Raw genomic sequence first — 18,957 nt, 5'->3', positions numbered from 1 at the left:
CGCTCCGGCGATCCTTCCGCCTCAGCCTTCCAAGTAACCGGAATTACAGGCATGTGCTACCATGCCCGGCTGATTTTTTGATTTATTGTAGAGATGAGGTCTCGCCAAGTTGCCCAGGCGGGTCTCAAACCCGCGGGCTCAGGCCATCCACTCACCTCAGCCTCCCAAAGGCGCAGGATGACAGGCCGAGCCACCGAGCCCTTAATTTTTATATTTTTTGTGTGGAGTCGAGGTCTTGCTATATTGCCCAGGCTGATCTCAAGCTCCTGGGTTCAAGCAATACTCTTACCTTAGCCTCCCAAGTGCTGAGATGACAGGTATGAGCCCTCGTGCCTGGTCCAAGGGACACTAACTTTTAAAAGTTTATCATGTTTAGCACTATTTTTCTTCCTAAAACATTCTGAAAAATTCCAAGCATGCACCACCCTCCATTCTTATTTTGTCTAGTACCCCTTGCCCCCCCACTTTTGGTAGGAAAACTTTAAAGTGAACTGTAAACACACTTTAATGTGCATCTAACTGTTAAGGGCAATGCTGTGATCATAGCCAATGAAATTTAAAGTAATGATCTAATATCATCTAGTCGTGCCCAATCCATACTTAATTTTCTCCAAATACTTCAAAAATGTCTTTTTACACTTTGTTTCAATTAAGATGGAAACAAACAAGGCTTATCCATTATACTTTATGGGTATATCTCTTAAGAGGATTTTAACCTGCGATAGTTCCCCCACTTTTTTATGCCATTTACTTACTGAAGAAACCGGGATGCCTTACAGATACTTCCACATCCTGGATATGGCTGATTGTCAATCAACTTTCAAGAATGAAACCGAGGAAGGGGTTGTACTGATTTGATTACAAAAAAAATCAAGCTGTTTGTCTCCCAAACCTGTCTTCCTCTTTCTCTTGGCAATCACAATCACCCCTTACGTTACTGCTGTTCCAGTTTCAGACACAGTGGTGTGTTGGATTTGTGCCTTAGTCAGATGAATGCTTGGTAAAGAGGTAAGTCCGCATGTCAGGCAAGACCCGTGGGCCCCGAGCTGGATTCCAGAGCCACTGGGTAGCAGGACAGGTGGTGGACTGCAGGTCCCCTGTCACTGGGTGGTAAGGACAACAGTCATGAATAGGAGGCTGGCTTCATGTCATGGGTGTGTGTCCCCTTAGAAAACAAGGTAGATGGATCGTTAATGAATCATGCACTTCTAATTTTCTAGGCATCGTGCATTGACACTTTTGTTGAATAAGGATTCCTATGCCAAACCTAACATATCTGTTTTTACAAGTCTGAACTTGTAAAGAAAAGAGGGATTTTCTTGAATTGAGGCCCACCCTAATTTCCTCACTGGCTAAGCCAGTCACATTCTGCTCCCTGTGAGACGATGCTTTTGGTTTTCTTTCTTCCAGCACTGAACACTCTTCTTCTTACTTTGAACCAACACCACTCCGTTCATCCTCACAACGGCTTCTCAGCATCCAGAAGACAGAAATAGCCATAGACTGTGTTTACACAAGGCGGAGTTGGGCCAAGAACCTCATCCCCGAAAGTGACTTTTTTCCTCCATTTAAAACAAGTTTGAGATTCTGAGTCACGAGCGACCATTTGGCAGGGAGATGTCGGCAAGTCCCTGCCAAATGCAGCCTTGCAGCATGGCTGACTGCTCTGTCGGCTGGAGTTGTGGTGAGCTGAGCTCGCAGCACGGACTTTCCTGTGAAGTCACCTGCCCAGAGGTCTCCTGGAGACCGTCTGGACTGAAACCGGCAGAACCTGAATTTCACTGGACCTGAGATTATGACCTGGAGCATCCATGAGATGGATCATCTCAGTTCCCAGTGAAATCAAGACTGCCTCTGTTCATGATTGGGAATTTGCTTTTTTTGTCTTGTAAATGTTTACTTCTGACCATCGCCAGGCCAAGAGGGGCTCAGCTCTATTTACTTAGATGATTTTACATTCAAGCTTTGCTTCCAATGCTGTGCCTTCTTTCGGTGGTCAAGACTTCTCTTTCTCACAACCTCCAGAGCTTGGTGGAAATCTTCAAAGTAGTATAGTTAGCCTAATTTTTAAAAGTTAAGACAAAATTTCCTGGCGAGGCTATTTCCCGACCCAAATAAAATAGTGTAGTGTAGGAGAATAACAGAGTTGGAATTTGGTGCCCAGTCCCTTGAAGGCAGGAATGACAGTGCCCAAGCCATGGTGCAGCACCCTTTTAGTGATTTACTTCCCTAATGAAAGAGAAACTGGTATTTTCAGCAGATGATGACAAATTCCTGGAGACATACACCGGAAGTAGGATGGAAGCACAAAGGAGAGAGAAAGACTTATTCTTTCCGTTCCTGTGTGTGGAGCTTTCAGTGCTTGAAGACACCTTTTGGGGGTCTAATTTATGTTGATATCTTATTTAGATAGCATTTGGGAGGGGAGAGAAGTCGAGGAAGAAGTGCCAGCATTGGAGGCCTACTATGATTTCATCTGTTTCATCAGCTCACGAGGCATATTCAGATGCACACTTTCATCTGCTTTCACAGATGAGGAAGATGGGTGGAGAGATCACGTGACTTGTCCAGAGCCACTTAAGTGACTACAAAGATGGGGACGGCAGCGAAGCCCAAGGCTGTGCCTCCCAGTCATCACTCTCCGTACAACAGCCCTTTCTAGATCCTTCTAGCTCCCCTCCTGCCCTGAGCTCTGGGCCTGGGAAGATCAGGTTTCAGGAAGCTGAGAGGTGAGCCAGGAGAACACCAGAAGGGGCTCCACTGGTGCTTAATTTTGTCCAGCCTTTCTTTTTTCCCCAATTTCCCCGCAAACTTTCCTCTCTTTCCTCTTTTCCTGTTATTGTATTCGTTCTCTGTGAGAATATTTCCTTTGTAGTGTGACTGAAAAATCTTATGCCTCAAAGTGTGCAAAGAGCTTGGCATGCGTGGAAGCTCCGGGAACATAACTTTTGCCATTTGGACGTTCTCTCTGCATACATCATCACGGATTCCTTCTAGGGAGCAAAATCATTTCATTGTCTGCAGTCCTGGGCTGTTTCTGCGTTAACGTTGGAAAGTATGGGTGGCTTGTGACTTGTTATACCTCGAGATAAAAACAGCTTGTTTTCCTTTGCATCTGGTGAAGAAAGCACGTGTTCTGATCCAGGCTTTACATGCAGCGGCAACATTTCTGTTGGAATAATATGAGTGCTCACTTGTTGAAGCTCCGGTGTCAGGGTTGCCTGTGAGGTTTGGAACAGGAAGACGGGCATCAGGCGGTCTGCTGGGGTGGAGGGAGAGGAAGCCGGGACCTCACTCTGTGGTCAGTGACGCGTTAATACAGGCTTGAGTCTCTTAAACAGGGATGTAGAAAACCAGTGATAAATTATTATTCACATGTTTGTAATACTTGTTTGTTTTGCACTTAAAAATCCTTGGTAGGGGTACCTTTTAGTAGCCTTCCTACGTGTCCGATTGGACCAGGGTATCCTTATCTGTCGGCTCAAATCACTCATTTGCCAACCTGTTCATCAATGTCCCCTCCTCTGCTCTTTGCAACTGCTGTCACTTCTGTTATGATGCAGGGACCGAGTGAAGCAAGGAAGCCTCTGCCTGATTAATGGGCCACAGGCCGCTCATCCCCAGAGACTTCAACGAGCCAAACTCTTTTCATTATGAAAGATAAGGCTGCGTTTATCAGGAGGAACGGAGACCAGGGTTGAGAAGAAAGACGACCTTTAAAGATAAATCAGGCCAGGCTCGGCGGCTCAGCCTATAATCCCAGCGCTTTGGGAGGCGGAGGTGGGTGGATTGCTTGAGCCCGCGGGTACAAGACCCACCCGGGCAACTTGGCGAGACGCCGCCTCGACAATAAATCAAAAATGAGCTAGACATGGTAGCACGTGCCTGTAGTTCCGCTTCCTTGGAAGGCTGAGGTGGAAGGATCGCCTGAGCCCAGCAGGTCGAGGCTGTGGTGACTGGGAGCATGCCACTGCCCTCCAGTCTGGGCAGCAGAGTGAGACTCCAACTCAAAAAAAAAAAAAGATAAATCAATAAGCTGTTGCCACATGTATTCAAATCTGTTTTTGGATGGTGTTTGACTTGAATACACTGACTACCCTTGCAGGCCGTGCCTTGTGCGGTGATGTTCCTCTCGTCACTTCCAGGTAGGACGGAAGCCAGTGAATCACATTACTCTAGACGACAGGCGTGTTCCATTGTGACTGCGGTTGTGGGACCAGACACATCGCCATCTGAGAGTCCCCTGGGAGGGGGCGGGAGCATGGGAGACCAAGGTGGCATTGTCTCTTGTCCGGGAAACACAACAGCAGGTGAGATGCAGTTACAGCAGTCCTGTCCTCCAAATGAGAATAAATGCTCTTCACTTCTCAGCAGGGTCCAGGGCGGGAGAGAGCCCATCACTCTCTGCTGTCAGAGAAGTACTATGAAGGCAATCAATTTCTGCATAAGGGGCTTGGGTGGGTTGTTGAAGGAGAACTGGTGTGGAGCTTTGCACGAGGAACAAGGTGGGCAGGCTGAGATGTTCTCAGCCCATGCAGAGTGAACGTCGGCACTGTCTGTGGTCCCTGAAGGCTTAGGCAGTCAGAGTGGGTGGTGGTCTTCAGAAGGTCGGAATTAAGATGCCGTTTAGGCGGGGTGCAGTGGTTCATGCCTGTAATCCCAGCACTTTGGGAGGCCGAGGTGGGAGGATCGCTTGAGCCCAGGAGTTAGAGACCAGCCTAGGCAACATAGAGGGCCCTCATCGCTACAAAAAAAATGGAAAGAGTTAGCCGGGCATGGTAGCATGTGCCTGTAATCCCAGCTACTCAGGAAGCTGAGGTGGGCGGATCCCTTGAGCCCAGGAGTTTGAAGCTACTGCTCATGCCACTGCACTCTAACTTGGGCAACAGAGTGAGACCCTGACTCAACAGAAAACAAACAAAAAAGATTCCTTTCAACAGGGAGTACTTGCCTACGTCCTCATGTCAAATCAAGTCAGGGTAGCTTCCTCTCCTCTTTTCTGTCTTTCTTAGGCCAGGAGACAGTATAGGAAAGTTTCCTGGAGGATCTTCGATACCCATTTTCCAAGCCAGTCCTGATTCAGGACAGACAGCATGGAAATGCCCTTAACCCACTGATCACTGGGATCAGGGCGCTGGGGTAATCACGGGGCTCCTATGTGGTCCTCTGAGTCTTCCAGGATTGGACTCTGCTGTTAGTTCGTGATCCCATCTTATCCGGTCTCACCTTCCCCCTGAGTCTAGGGTCTGTTTCATTCAGTGATGGGCTCTGGTGTGACCGTATGCCCACCTGACTCAAGATGACTGCCAGCCTGGGGCTCTCCACTGCTGTGTTCCACACTCCTATCTAGAATCTTACTGTCATTTTTCAGAAACACCAGCATCATCACCTGTTACCCGAATCTTCCTGGGTGGATATTCAGATGTCTCCAAGTCCCTGGGGAAACCTCTCCCGGTCCCTGTCCGTAACTGGTGGTTGAATGTTATCACTTGTTCCTCTCTGTTGCCCTCTCTCCTTTCCTGCTCAGGAGGGGGCCGAGTCCTCAGGGACTGGAATACTTCCGTGGGCATGCTAAGTGATAGGCAGTTCCTGCCTCCCAGGACTGTTTATCTTGTTGACAAAGCAGGACTTCTATAAGTACGGGTATACAAGGTATGCTTTAAAGTCCTTCAAGTAGAGATGGATTTTTAAAAGCAACAGAAAGATCGCACGCCATAAAGTCCAGAATTAGTTGCCAAACATATTTTATAGATAATTGCCTTAAGAACTTGGAGAGGACTTGGGATGATCAGGAAAGATTGAATTGGAACTTCTGATCCAGGGAAAGAATTATGGATATATTTTGTATGGGCTGAAAGGAGAGAGGGAGGAGGTGGTTTTTATGGGATGACGTGAGTCCCCCACAAATTCCTTTGTTGAAGCGCTAACTCCTAGCACCTCAGGATATGACTGTATTTGGAGACAGGGCCTTTAAAGAGGTGATTAGGCCATGGGGTTATGGGGGCAGGACCTAACCCAATATGGCTGGTGTCCTTATAAGAAGATGAAATTAGGACAGAGACATGCACAGAGAAAACAAGCCAGGGGCCGACACAGGGAGAAGGTGACCACCTACAAGCCAAGGAGAAATGCTTCAGAAGAAACACCCAATCAACACCTTGACCTTGGACCTCCAATCCTCTAGAACTGTGAGACAATATGTTTCTGTTGTTGAAGCCACCCACTCTGTGGTACTTTGTTATAATCTGCCTAGAAAAAGAATATGGGGCCTACATGTGCATGGGACTGGTCGGCAGAAGTAGAAACACACTGGCTGGGAGAAGACCCTTTGGAGCAGAAGAAACATTCCTGGAACAAGGGTGTGATAGGTCAGCAAGGGGACCCCGAAAATAAGTTCCAGTAGCAGGTGGACCAGTGGAGACACAGACAAGGAGCAGAGCACCAGAAAAGAAAGTACATTATTTGCCTGGTTGGCAGTTTTGCCTAGGGGATATTTCCTGATGGGTTAAATCATTGCTCAGAGCTAACATGAAAGCAGGTTTACTTTATGGGGTTAGTCAAGGCTTTGAAGGCCCTTAGGCGCTCTTAGAGGGAACGTCAACAGAAAAGGAACAACAGAGATAAATGAAGAAGAAGGAGAAGAAGGAGAAAAGGAGGAGGAGAAGAGGAGGAGGAGAAGGAAGTGATTTTTGAGGACTTGGTCACTGAGAGTGAGGGGTGGCAACTGGTACAAGAAGGGGCGCACGTGTTGGGGGAGATGGAGAGAAAGACCACAGAAACCACTCTGACCACCAGCTCTTTTCTGAAATGTGGCCGCAAGATGCGTTTGTACCCTTCTTTTGGAACGAACAGCGTAAGAACAGAAAGGCGTCAATGCAAGCAGAGGTAGAAGTCTGTGGGGGCCTTGGGAATGTCCTCACCCTGCTGGCCCCATCTCCTGCCTTGGGCTCTCTGGAGGCTGCAGGTAGGAGCTCACAGACAGACTGACACGGGAAGGGAGGGAGCTGCTAAGGGAAGCCCCATCTAGTCACCCAGAGTTATGTGTGCAGCATCGCATTCCATGGGAAACGGCACCCTCTGGAGTGAAGGTGCCAATGTCCTTTACCGACTGTAAGTTTAGCAAGAAGGGGAGGGCAGAATTATGGGCCGAGAAGATGGGTTCAGGAAGGAGGAGGGGAAAATGCAAAGGGCAAAGGATCAACCAAACAGGGGTCCTAGCCTGGGCAACATAGTGATACCCCATCTCTGCAAAAAATAAAAAAAGTAGCCGGGTGTGGCAGTGTGCACCTGTAGTTCCCATTATTCAGGAGGCTGAGGCAGGAGGATTGGTTGAGCCCAGGATTTTGAGAATGCAGTGAGCTATACTTGTGTCGATGGACTCCAACCTGGGTGACAGAGTGAGCTCTTGTCTCTTAATATACATGCATACTCATATATATATGAGGGGACAGGGGAAAGAGAGAAGGCTGTCACATAGCATCCAGCCCAAGGTCTCCTTTTTGTGCCCAATTGTCGGTGGCATTATTACTAAATGGTCTCAATATTTCCAGGTCCTTCCATATCAGTTCAGCACCCAGCACCATTCCATGTCTGATTCCAGAGCCCTACTGCAGAGTCTTATCTCTCAACACTGTGGACATCCTGCCCTAGGTCTCAGGAACTCCACCTTATTTCTAGCTGGGATCGTCATCTTCCTCCTCATTGTCCATCAAGGCAGAAGAGAGAAACAGGAAAGACGTGTCCTCTCTTTTGGTTAAATATGTTTCCCCATAGTAATGCCATGTCTATTCTGGTTAGGCAGCTTCAGACTTAGAGAAAAAGGAAAAATAGGAAAAGAAGAAAGAAATGGAGGAGGAGGAAGAGGAGGAGGGGGAGAGGATATCCGACTCCTGTTTGTCTTTGGGAAGATGCTCTTCCCAATGTGGCACCCTTTCTGCACCCCATGACTCTTCCTGGTGAGCTCCAGGCATTCCCTCACGTACCCTGGTGTGGGGGCCGTGGCCCGGAGGCCTTCCCAAGGAGCCAAGTGTGGTCCCCAAAGCCTCTAGGGGGCTTTTGGGAAACTCCACCTGAGCAGGTTCCAAGGGTCTGGGAGGAGTTTCGGGCTGGTCTTGGACAAATGGTGTCCGTTTGTTGTGGCCACTCTCAGAGTCAGCCAGATTGTGCTGGAGGACTTGGACCAATGGAAGACTCATCTGGGCTCCTTTTGACCGGCCTGTTCTCCAGAACAACAGCAGGAGTCAGAGGGCCATCACCTCTTATCCTGATACCTCCTTAGGAAATCACAGTGATACGTGGGACAGGCCCCACCCCTGAATATGAACTTGTCACTTTATCTGACTACTCATGCAGGTTGGGAACATTAATTTAGCCAAGTGGCGATATATCAGTGACATAGTCTTAAAAAAGTACTTGTATGTTAAACACTGAAAACCATTGTGCAGTATCAAAGAATATAGAACAGAGACCACAGAGCTCACAACGCCTAAAGTATTTACTACCTAGGCACATACAGAAAAGGTTTGCAAACTCCTTGTGTATATTACACAGATTTTTTTTTTTGTTGTTCATCTGGGAGCATCCTTCCCCTCCCCCATCTGTATCGATGCCTCTTAGAAAAATGCATTCTTGACTTTTAAACGGATGAACTTGGAATCCATCCAGCTTGTAAGATGGGGACTGTCTGTGCTCTCTGTAGTTTTCGTGCCAAGTGCAATGCTGGGCACAGGAGAGGTCGTTTGCTGTTGGTGAAGATCACTGTGTATACAATGACCTGCAGGCTGACTGGGAAAAGAAATATGCACCCAAACTCCCTTTGGACCTCTGTGCTCCTGCACATTAAGGGGACAGTCACTGCTAGCTTTGCCTTACATGTCACCCCGTCTATCTCCTTGGCTCTGTCGCTGCCTATGTAGGGAGAAGGAACAGAATTACTTGTGCTTGTCTTTTAGCCAATGACAGAAGCATGGACAAGTATACACGCGGCCCCTAGAACAATCCTTTGCTGCCCAGCCACAGGCAGGGGCACAGCTGGAGAGAAGGTGTCACAGAGCTGGAATTGCCGGTCAGGGATGGATGAGTGAGATAAGAAAGTTGGTGTTGAGAAACACGGTGGTCCTTGGGGACCTTGAGGTGTCATGGAAAAGTAGTCAAAGACTGGATATGGGAATACTCAGAGAAATCTTTCACCCCCCCACACCTCGTTCACAGGCTAGCGTAGATAATAACCGCTTCCTTCTCCTTCGACCACATAGGAAGGACTGGAGACAGGCAAAATTGCTTTATCAGGGTCATGTGCTCTACAGACGGACTAACATACCAAACTCAATTCGGGATTTTCTGTCTTAGCTTCTCCCTCTACCACATTTGGATGCACCTCCTGTATTCAAGCATTCGAACGGTGCCTTCATTATTATTTTCCCCCCAAATACAGTATACATTTGCTCTCAGATTTTCTGCCTAATTAAATCTGTATTTTTCATAGTCTAGCGATAATCATTTCCAGCTATCACATGGCTATCACTGAATATGATATGGTGATAACTCCTGAACCACATGGAAAAGAAAGGCAGTTATTTTGTCTTGTGAAATACATAAGCCGCCAGCTTTAGGGCAGTTCCGTGCTTATCCATTGCAGCAAGCCATTCCGAAGCCATCCTGCTTTGAGCAAAGTCTGCAGTGAGAATTCTTCCTCCTCAACACTCCCTCTCGTCCCCTACAGCCTTCATTTCAGGTGGGAGAACCGGTAATCCATGCTGTAGCAGCAAAGCAGAAATGACACTTCCCTGCACAGAGCAGATAAGGCCCATTCTCAGCCCCACCTCTGTGACATTGAGGTCGGGGAGCACGAATGAGCTAAGGCTGCTGCAGGCGCTGGCAAGGGACCGGCATCCTCCGCTGAGATCCTAACTTGCACTTGTCTGCTCAGCCCCGCCATGGTCATCGCCACTTACTGACTTGCAGGAATTCTGGAGAGCCAGGAGGCCATGGCTGCCGCTGCTTTCTGAAGATGGAACACCATAGCATCCTGGCTCCAACCTGCTCCCCAGCACAGAGCAGGTGCAAATAGTGTTCCAATGGGGCCCGACCGGAGCTGTGTGTGGATGGTTTCATGGTTAAAAGTCCTAGTAGTGTAAAAAGAGATCAGAGGCACCAGAGTGAGTTGCCTCCCTATTTGCTGCCTCTGCCTCCTTTTGTTCTCCCTGATTTTTGCTTGGAGGGTTTGCCTTCTGTCTACCTGAGCTTCTTTTGCAGGGCTCTTTCCTTAATTAAGCCAACAGGTATTCGTCCATAGAGGCAGCATCTTTTTTGGCAAGAGGGCCCGAGCAGAAGCAGAACCAGCCCCGGAAACAATCGAGAATGTTTTGTCAGACTGTGATTAAGTAGCTGTGATTAAAGAGTGAACAATTACTTGCCTAATAAACAAGTTCCTAAAATGTGCTTGCTCCTAGGCCTTAACCATGAAACCTACAAGGCCAGAAGGTTGACAGGATGGTTCACTTTGGAGAGAGGAAAAAACCAAAATAGCTTTCACTTGTGAAGGGAAACCAGGAGCTAGCAGATGACATCTAATAAGTAGCCACAGTTTCCAACTGATGCCTCATCTTCAAAGGTTGCCTCGGTCTCTGGCTAACTGGAGATCAGCATTTTGAACCCCTACCCACAGTGGCATCCATGAAACTCGCATACTTAACACACTCTGCAATGCCCGGAGAAATTCCTAGAATCCATTCTTCTCTCTCAAACTTAAAAAACAAAAAAGTTGGAACACAGTCAAATGAGAGAGAGTGATGTATTTGTTTTCATGCATTTTTTCTTTTTGACTTGGCGTCTCACTCCTTTGCTCAGGCTGGGGTGCAGTGGCATGTACGCTCACGGCCATCCCAGCGTCGACCTTCTGGGCTCCAGTGATCCTTCTGCCTCAGCCTTCTGAGTAGCTGGAAATACAGATGCATGCTACCATGCCTGGCTATTTTTAATTTTATTGTAGAGACAAGGTCTCACCAACTTGTCTGGGTTGGTCTTGAACCTGCAGGCTCAGGCAATCCACTTGCCTTGGCCTCCCAAAGTGCTGGGATTACAGGCTGAGCCACGAAGCCCGGCCTTTCATGCATTTTTAAAAAAGGGATGTACTTCCTAAGAGTGTTCATATTAACTGTGATTGGTAATCCATAACTGCAACACACCACCTGATGTGTTTCCTATCTGCAATTGCATTTTGCTATTCCCGGCCAACGTGTCCTCTTTTGCATTTTCTTAAATGATGGCCATCTTCTCCCAATTTAACATAATTTGCCATTCCCTCAAGGACTTAATAACATTCCAGAACATTGGCTCTTAAAAAAGCAGTGCCATCTAAATTGTTAGAATTGTGGCTATCAAAACCTTCCAAGGTATGCCCTGCTCTCGGGTTTGGCTGGGATGAAAGTTTGACAGCACATTTGGCACTGTAAGTTTGAAGGCAAATCCCAAGGAAACAAACCATTAAAAAGTGTGGGTATGGTTTAGTGTCCTCAACACACTTAATCCAAACTGGAGAACTTTCACACCCCTTGCCCTCTGCCTCCTTTATGAGCTACAGAAAACATTCAGGCTCAGAGTTAGGGATACCCAGGTTTGAATCATGGTTCTTCATTGGCCTTGGGCAAGCCCTTAACCTCCTTCCCAACGATCAGATTTGTATTTCTAAAATAGGTGTATCAGAGTTGCTAGAAGGTCTAGAAATGATGAGTGCAAATTGCTCTGCACATGCCTGGCACACAGTAGGACCTAACGGAAAAAGCCTTACGAAAATATTTATTTATCCAGTTACTACTCTCTACTATGGATGGGTCAGTCCAAGCAGGTGATGAAAGAGTGAGAAGCCTATTTGGAGAGTGCTGGATAACCCAAGTGATTACAAGCAGAAGCTCTCTTAGATGAGACAGGAAGGAGGCAAAGAGAAGAAAACTGTGATGAGTAAAATGCTTTTCTGAATTCCTTGGAATAGTCTGGGAAAATTTTGAATAATGATATTCAAGATCTCTCACAATGCATGCAATTTGAATTGCAGAATAAATTCAAATTTCCCCTATCCCGTAATATCACGTTGATTTTTGTGATGTTTAGACCATCCCAAAGCAACTGCTTTTTATAACACATTAGAGAAGACATCTTAACCGCTGCCACTCTGGGTAAATTCCTCAAACTCCAAATAGAAGCAGTAAACATGTGAATATAAATATGACAATCATTTGCTTAGCTGCAACAATTTTAGATAGTTTTTGGCATGGTTAAAGATACAGAAATTATTTATTTATTTTTATTTTTTTTGGGTCAGAATCTTACTTTGTCGCCCAGGCTGGAGTGCAGCGGCACGATCATGGTTCACCACAGGCTCAATCTGTCAGGCTCAGGAGATCCTCCCGTTTCAGCCTCTTGAGCAGCGAGGACCACTGGTGTGCACCACCACGCCTGGATAATTTTTAAGTTTTTTTGTAGAGACAAAGTCCAGCTGTGTTGCCCAGGCAGGTCTCGAACTCCTGGGCTCAAGCAATCCTCCCTTCTTGGTGTCTCAAAGTGTTGGGATTTCAGGCATGAGCCCCGTCCCCGGCCAAAGGCATAGAAATTTTTGAGGATGAGTAAAAAGTAACTCATATATTGATTATCCCACTTTAACTAAGTTTTGGGTTACCAATTTCTTGTAAAATTGGTGTGTGTATGCCCAATACCATGCTATGGGAAAAGAAAGAAATGTTAAAAGTTTGACTCCCTGGAGAGAGAGGGCTGGAGAAGAGTATGGCACACAATTATTTACGGATAGTTTTAGATGGATACAATTGTCATGGTTTTTTATCTGATGACCCAAAGATTTTCTAGTTGTTTATTTTGATTAGATGCTAGCTTTCCCATATCCAAAATTTAAATTTGTCTGTAAAGATTTTTTTTTTCTTTTTTTGTAGAGATGAGATCTTGCTATGTTGCCCAGGCTGGTTTTGAACTCCTGAGCTTAAGCAATCCACCTGCCTTGGTATCTCAATGTGTTGGGATTACAGGCATGAGCCATAGCATCTGGCCTGGAAAGGTGCTTAAAGATCCTCTTGAACATGGAACCGTATTTTGCTGAAGAAAGTCGGTCACCATTCTTCCCATGGGGAGGTTTTTCCTGTAAGGGGTACCTGGGGCAAAGAGTGATTTTCTTATTCAGATCCTGGAAGAAGCTCTTCTTAACAACAAAACTTATCTGCTTCGAAGAGGAACAGCGGGGTCTGCATATTCAAGTTCTTCCTGGATGCCTGCCTCTATAATAGGATACTTACATCTAGCAAAGCTGTTATGGGACATGCCAGAGAGACCAGAAAGGTCTAAAAACCAGGCCAACATCTTAAGTGCCTGAGTCTGGGTTCTGAACACAAGGCTCAGTGTCTCTATGGCTGATGAGAAGACACTCTTCAGAAAGAGGCTGAGCAAGTAAGTCATATTTCAGGTCCAAATACAACCAATAAAACCCCAATCCACATTGCAAATATGCCCTCCTTTGCAATGTGGAAAGGGATTTGCCTGTTAGAAGAATTTAAGGAAGTTATCATTTTGTCGCAAAGGAAGAAGAGAGTGGTGTTGAGGTCAATACCCTTACTGTGAAAATTATTTAACAGCTACCACCTGCTTTGATATCCTTTCTTTTTTGTTTGAAAGCAGGATTTATTGAGAGGACAGAAAAGTTCCCACAGTGAGAGGGGACCCGAGAGGGTTGCCCATGCTTTGATATTCTTATAGAGAAATGACCCAAATAGAGGGAATGATCAGTAGTTTTAGACTAGTGGTTCTTGTCAAGAATGATTCCAAAAACATAGATCCCATTTTAAATTCTTACCGTGGAATGACAGGCATATTTTAATTTTTACATATAGCTACCATCGTCATCATTAGCAATGGGCAGATTGAGGACCCCTAATCCGGAAATCCCAAAGCTGAAATGTGTCAAAATTCTAAACTGTTTGAGCACCGACATGACAGCACAGTGGAACATTCCACACCTGACCTCATGTCCACAGCTCATAGTCAAAAGCAGGCAAAGTTTTGTTTCATGCGCAAAATTATTAAAAATAATGCATAAAGTTACCTTCAGATGATGTGTATGTGGTGTATATGAAACATAAATAAATTTTGTGTCCAGACTTGGGTCCCATCCCCAAGATAACTTATTAGGTATATGCAAATATTCCAAAATTTAAAAACGTCCAAAATCCAAAATACTTCCTGGGTCCCAAGCATTTCAGATAAGAGAGACTCAACTTGTACTGAGTTATTAAGGTTTACCAAAATTTGGTATACATAGGGAAAAAAAATAGCATATTCCCCAAGTTCCTGCAGAAAGTAGGAACAGAAGAAGTTGAGTGGACTAGTGGATAGTTTTCCAGAATAAATGGGCTTCTGTCAAATAATGTCTGCAAATTCATGCTTTAGACAGTTCTTTGGTGATCTGTCCGTATCTATCCAAAGCTAAGCATCAGTATTTTTCAAAGTTCGAGAAGGATATACTTAGATCATTCCAACATGCCACAGGTGAAGCTCATCCATTATGCAATAGTGGAACAGATAGAAAGAAGTGGAAGTCAATATTTTGCTTTTCAAAATATTATACACTCTGGATTTTCACAATGGAGTTCTGGAAAAGGTAAGTGATTTGCCAAGAAAGGCTTTTCTAGGTTATGTCAAAATGGCTGAGTAAGTGGGCAGCAAGAAATTAACAGCCACCCCACCCCCACCTCTTGATCTTGAAATAAGTTTCACAGGAAGCCTTCTTTCATCTGACCTTGGAACTGTTTAATGGATTTTTGTCCCTAGTAGTTAAATTGAAAAAAATGACCTTCATGCCTACCGTCTTCTCTTGAGAAAAGCCATACGCTCCCTGACTGGTTCTTCCGATACTCTCCAGACTCAAGAGTGGAGAATGTTACTTTCTGAGACATGATGAGCACCCCTCGCTCTCTGTTTAGAAAGCGAGGAGCAGTATCCAATCAAAGTGCAGCGAAAGGCACATTTCGCTGTCAAGTTTTCCCAAGCGGAGAAACTGGATGTATCAGAAATGGCGGAGCTTTAAAACTTGCTCTAAAAATAATGTGCCTGGATCTCGGCCACCGTTTTAAGCCTCTTCCTCTCTAGGCCCTCTCCCCATAAATGTCAAATGTGGCTGTCAGTAGGTTGGGCCTGAAAATAAAATCCCCTCACTTCCATCAAGAAATAGCTCCAAACTTAGAGCGTGTGCTCAAAATATTCATGATGAAATCATAATCCTATATTTATCGTCTTCTGGACTGTGCATGAAATTCTGTTTCCCATGGTGGTTTTCATCGAAGCGGGCTCAGAGGATGACCGAGAGAGCATTAGCTGCAGGGAACAACTGTTCAGCCTCGCTCTGAACTGGTTGGTTGTGAGACAGCCTCCCTCTTCCCTACGCCCTCCCCACGGCCTGATGAGTTGGGTCTCCTCCCCATCGCCCTTTCTTAGATGGTCCCCTCGTCTGATGGTCCTGTCTTGTCCTCCAGGAAGAGGGAGCGGGCTTTTTGAGTAGGAAGTGGGGTGGGTACCTAAGATCATTCCCCCTTCCTTTGCACCTCTCCTGTCCTAGACTTCCTCCCCGTTTTCACTGAGGGAGATGGTGTGGACCTTAATGGTTGGAACCTGTTGGTTCTCTCCAAGGCTAGGGGTTGAGGGAACCACACAGCAGCAGACCTGCAAAAAGCTTTTACTCCTCACCCGGGCTGTGGTGCAGGCTGACTGGTCTTTGGACACTGTAATCCGGGCAGATCCACGGGGCATGGAAGAGAAAAATTTCCATTCACAGACCCCATCCGTCTTGGAGATCTTATAGAAGGTCTCGCCCGAGCCTACGGGAATGCGCACCATGTCCTTTTGCTGTCCCTCCAGGGCGTGGCTGGGGGCATGCAGCGTGTAGCCCAGGGCGTATTTGGAAGACTGCTTTCTGCGGAGACACTGGATTCTCAAGACATTCTGAAAGGCCTTTTTGAACTCTTGACTGGAGCAAGGGTATATGATGGGATTGATGCAGCTGTTTAGATATCCGAGCCAAAATACTATTTTAAAAACTGTTTCCGAGGGCTTGAAATCAGGGAAGAAAGACCCTGGAAGAAAACACAGAGATTCATTCATATTATTTGCAGGCCAACAGATAAATCGGTGAGGAGAGCAATCAAACAAGCATCTTTTTAATAAATCATTAAAGAATTTCAAATGATGGCAAACGCATTCAAGCCTCTCACATTGGACTGACTAGCTCTTGTGAATGTAGCTAACCCCTTTGATATAGTCTCAAAGGCTATTCTTACCAGGTCCCTGTGTGTGCCAACAGTTATGGGAGCAGGCAATGGACAGAGCTGCATTGGCTCTCGGGGATAGAATATCATTTGGTGGCTGTTGTGAAATTTTAAAAAATGAAAACCTGAAATTTAGATGGAGTCTACATATGCAAATTGTTTTGCCTGAATTTAAAAATAAGTTGAAATCCATTCAAATATTCCATATTAAAATTCAGTTACCTGAATATACCCTTTATTATTTGATGCAGCTGCAGGCTCCATGAACTCTTCTCCTCCTGAATAGTAGAATTGCGTATTTTGATGAGAATTTCAAATTTACACACTAATGGCTTTGTCACTTTTGGTCAGTGGTTTGCAACCATTTTTTTTGAGTTGGAGTGTAGTGGCCTGCTCACGGCCACCCCAGTATCGACCTGCTGGACTCAGATGATCCTTCTGCTTCAGCCTAAGTAGCCAGAACTACAGGAGCGTGCTACCACACCCGGATAAGTGTTTTGATTTATTGTAGAGATGAAGTCTCGCCAAGTTGCCCAGGCTGTTCTCGAACCCGTGGGCTCAGGCAATTCCCTCATCTCGGCCTCCCAAAGTGCTGGATTGCAGGCTTGCAGACTTGAGCACCATGCCCAGTCAATGGTGCCTTTTAACGTTACAGTTCATTCCCTCCTTGACACCCCCCAAGGGCTCCCACATATTTGTTAATTGCTTGACATACAGGGTCCTCCACAGTCCCTGGCCTGGTCAACTTTCTATCGTTATTGCTTACTATTCTTTTACTCTGACCAGACCCACTCTACATTTCCTCCAGCTCACCGGTCATTACTTAGTCCTCTCAAGTTGGGCCACGGTGTCTTCAATGACCTTTCCCGTCCTCCCTACCTATCCAAACCCTGCCCATTGATTTACCCGACAGGAATCAGGCCTGAAGTCTCCTCACATCCTGCACAGTGACTGCCACAGTGCTCATGGCAGCAGCAGAGCCTCAAAGTGAGAACCATCTTGGAAATTAATTTATCCAATTTCTTAATTTCCAAATTAAAAAAAAAATCCTTATCAGTCTTTCCTCAGCTGCTGCCGAGGTGCTCGGTCCTCCTTAGGAAGCTGAGGTGTTGGGGGTGAGGCCCTCACTTCCTCTGGTGACTAGCACCATGCCTGACAGCAATAACCTTGCACGCACTTGGGCCATGGCCTGCGTCTTCAAGCTTGCCTGTATCTACTGGGTCCTTATTCTGCACAACAATGAGGTGACGTCAGGGGGACAAGATCAATGTCCTCATGAAGGCAGCTGGTGTAAATGCTGAACCTCTTTGGCCTGGAGCCTCACCTTCAAGGTAGGGGCTGGTGGGTCCAGCTCCAGCAGGAGGGCCTGCTCTTCCAACACGACTGCCCCAACTGAGGAGAAGGAAGCAGGAGCCAATAAAGAAAGAGAAAGGAGAATCTGAGAAGTCTGATGATGGCATGGGCTTTGGACTTTTTGACCAAACCTGCATGATAACATGTTCAATTAAAAGCAGAACTCTTGGCCGGGCTCGGTGGCTCAGTCTGTCATCCCAGCACTTTGGGAGGCCGAGGCGAGTGGATTGCCTGAGTCCACGGGTTCGAGACCCGCCTGGGCAACTTGGCAAGCCCTCATCTCTACAATAAATCAAAAAATTACCCGGGCATGGTAGCGCACCTGTCGTTTCAGCTACCTGGAAGGCTCAGGTGGAAGGATCACTGAAGCCCAGCAGGTCGAGGCTTGGCCACTGCACTCCAGTCTGGGTGACAGAGTGAGACTCCAACTCAAACAAAAAGGCTGAACTCTTAAAAAATGCTTATTAAGGAGACTGTCACAAACTTGGTAGCTATCATAGTGCCAGAGTTACGGATGAAGGGAAACAGAACTCCCAGTCCGGTGTTCCTTAGTCGCTAATCCTCAGACTTGCAGGAGGGCTTTATGAATCATGAAACCCCAAATGCCTCACTTTGCTCCTTTCAGAGAGGCTGCAAAATAACAGCTGGGCTCTCCTTTCAGTCACCTTTCTTTCCTTTCTTCACTCCCAATCTTCTATTCCTTCCCCACTGGTTTTTAGTCACAGCTTCATGTATATTTTGTGAAGTGGCTTTGGGGCAGTCCTATTACCCACTGGGTCTCGGTTTTCTTATCGGAAAAAGGAGTGGGTTGAATGGATAATTTCCAGTGGCCTCCCACACAACTTTTTTCCCTCTGTATCAGTCTACAGTCTTGATTTTATGTCTTTTTCTTTCTTTCTGCTTTATGGACCTATCAGAGTCATGACAAGCTGCTGGTACTTTTAAAATCTGCTGCCAAACAGTGCTTTGAAATTTAGTAGAAGATCTCAGAGATTATAAACAAAGAGTAAACAAAGAAGACAAAAATGGTGTGGTGGTTCATAGGAACATTTATTAACCCTGAAACACTCCCTGCTAAGTTTCGTGTGTCTCAGATAAACTCACATATACACATAGACACGCACAGAGAGATGATGGATGTTTATTTAGAAAAATAAGTGACGAAATTTTAACTTTTAGCTCAAATGCTTTTAACATTGCCCTGTAATTATAACACCTACAGTCTTTGTTGCCTGATTTGAGCCAAGTTGAGCCAAGTTCTGTGTTAAATAAACACTTTGCAGACAAT

At 46.0% G+C, this 18,957-nt stretch overlaps 1 protein-coding gene across 2 annotated transcripts in view; it reads right to left on the bottom strand.

Moving 5' to 3' along the window:
• Window positions 1-7,303: 7,303 nt before the first annotated feature.
• Window positions 7,304-18,957, bottom strand: part of ADRA1A (adrenoceptor alpha 1A) — a 110,050-nt gene continuing 98,396 nt past the window's right edge. Inside the window, exons 2-4 of one of the 2 annotated variants that reach the window (XM_021713948.1) lie at window positions 15,715-16,124; window positions 11,312-11,336; window positions 7,304-7,359 (exon numbers count right to left, since the gene is read on the bottom strand). In XM_021713948.1, the coding sequence (XP_021569623.1) occupies window positions 7,304-7,359; window positions 11,312-11,336; window positions 15,715-16,124 (491 nt within the window). Of the gene's footprint in view, window positions 7,360-11,311; window positions 11,337-14,278; window positions 16,125-18,957 lie in introns of those variants that run through there. The other variant, XM_008061078.2, reaches the window with a different exon arrangement.

The sequence above is a fragment of the Carlito syrichta genome, unplaced genomic scaffold (assembly GCF_000164805.1).
Source record: "Carlito syrichta isolate Samal-C Ts95f unplaced genomic scaffold, Tarsius_syrichta-2.0.1 Scaffold305063, whole genome shotgun sequence".
In the NCBI taxonomy this organism is placed as follows: Eukaryota; Metazoa; Chordata; class Mammalia; order Primates; family Tarsiidae; genus Carlito; species Carlito syrichta.
This window is presented reverse-complemented; position numbering and strand designations above follow the sequence as displayed.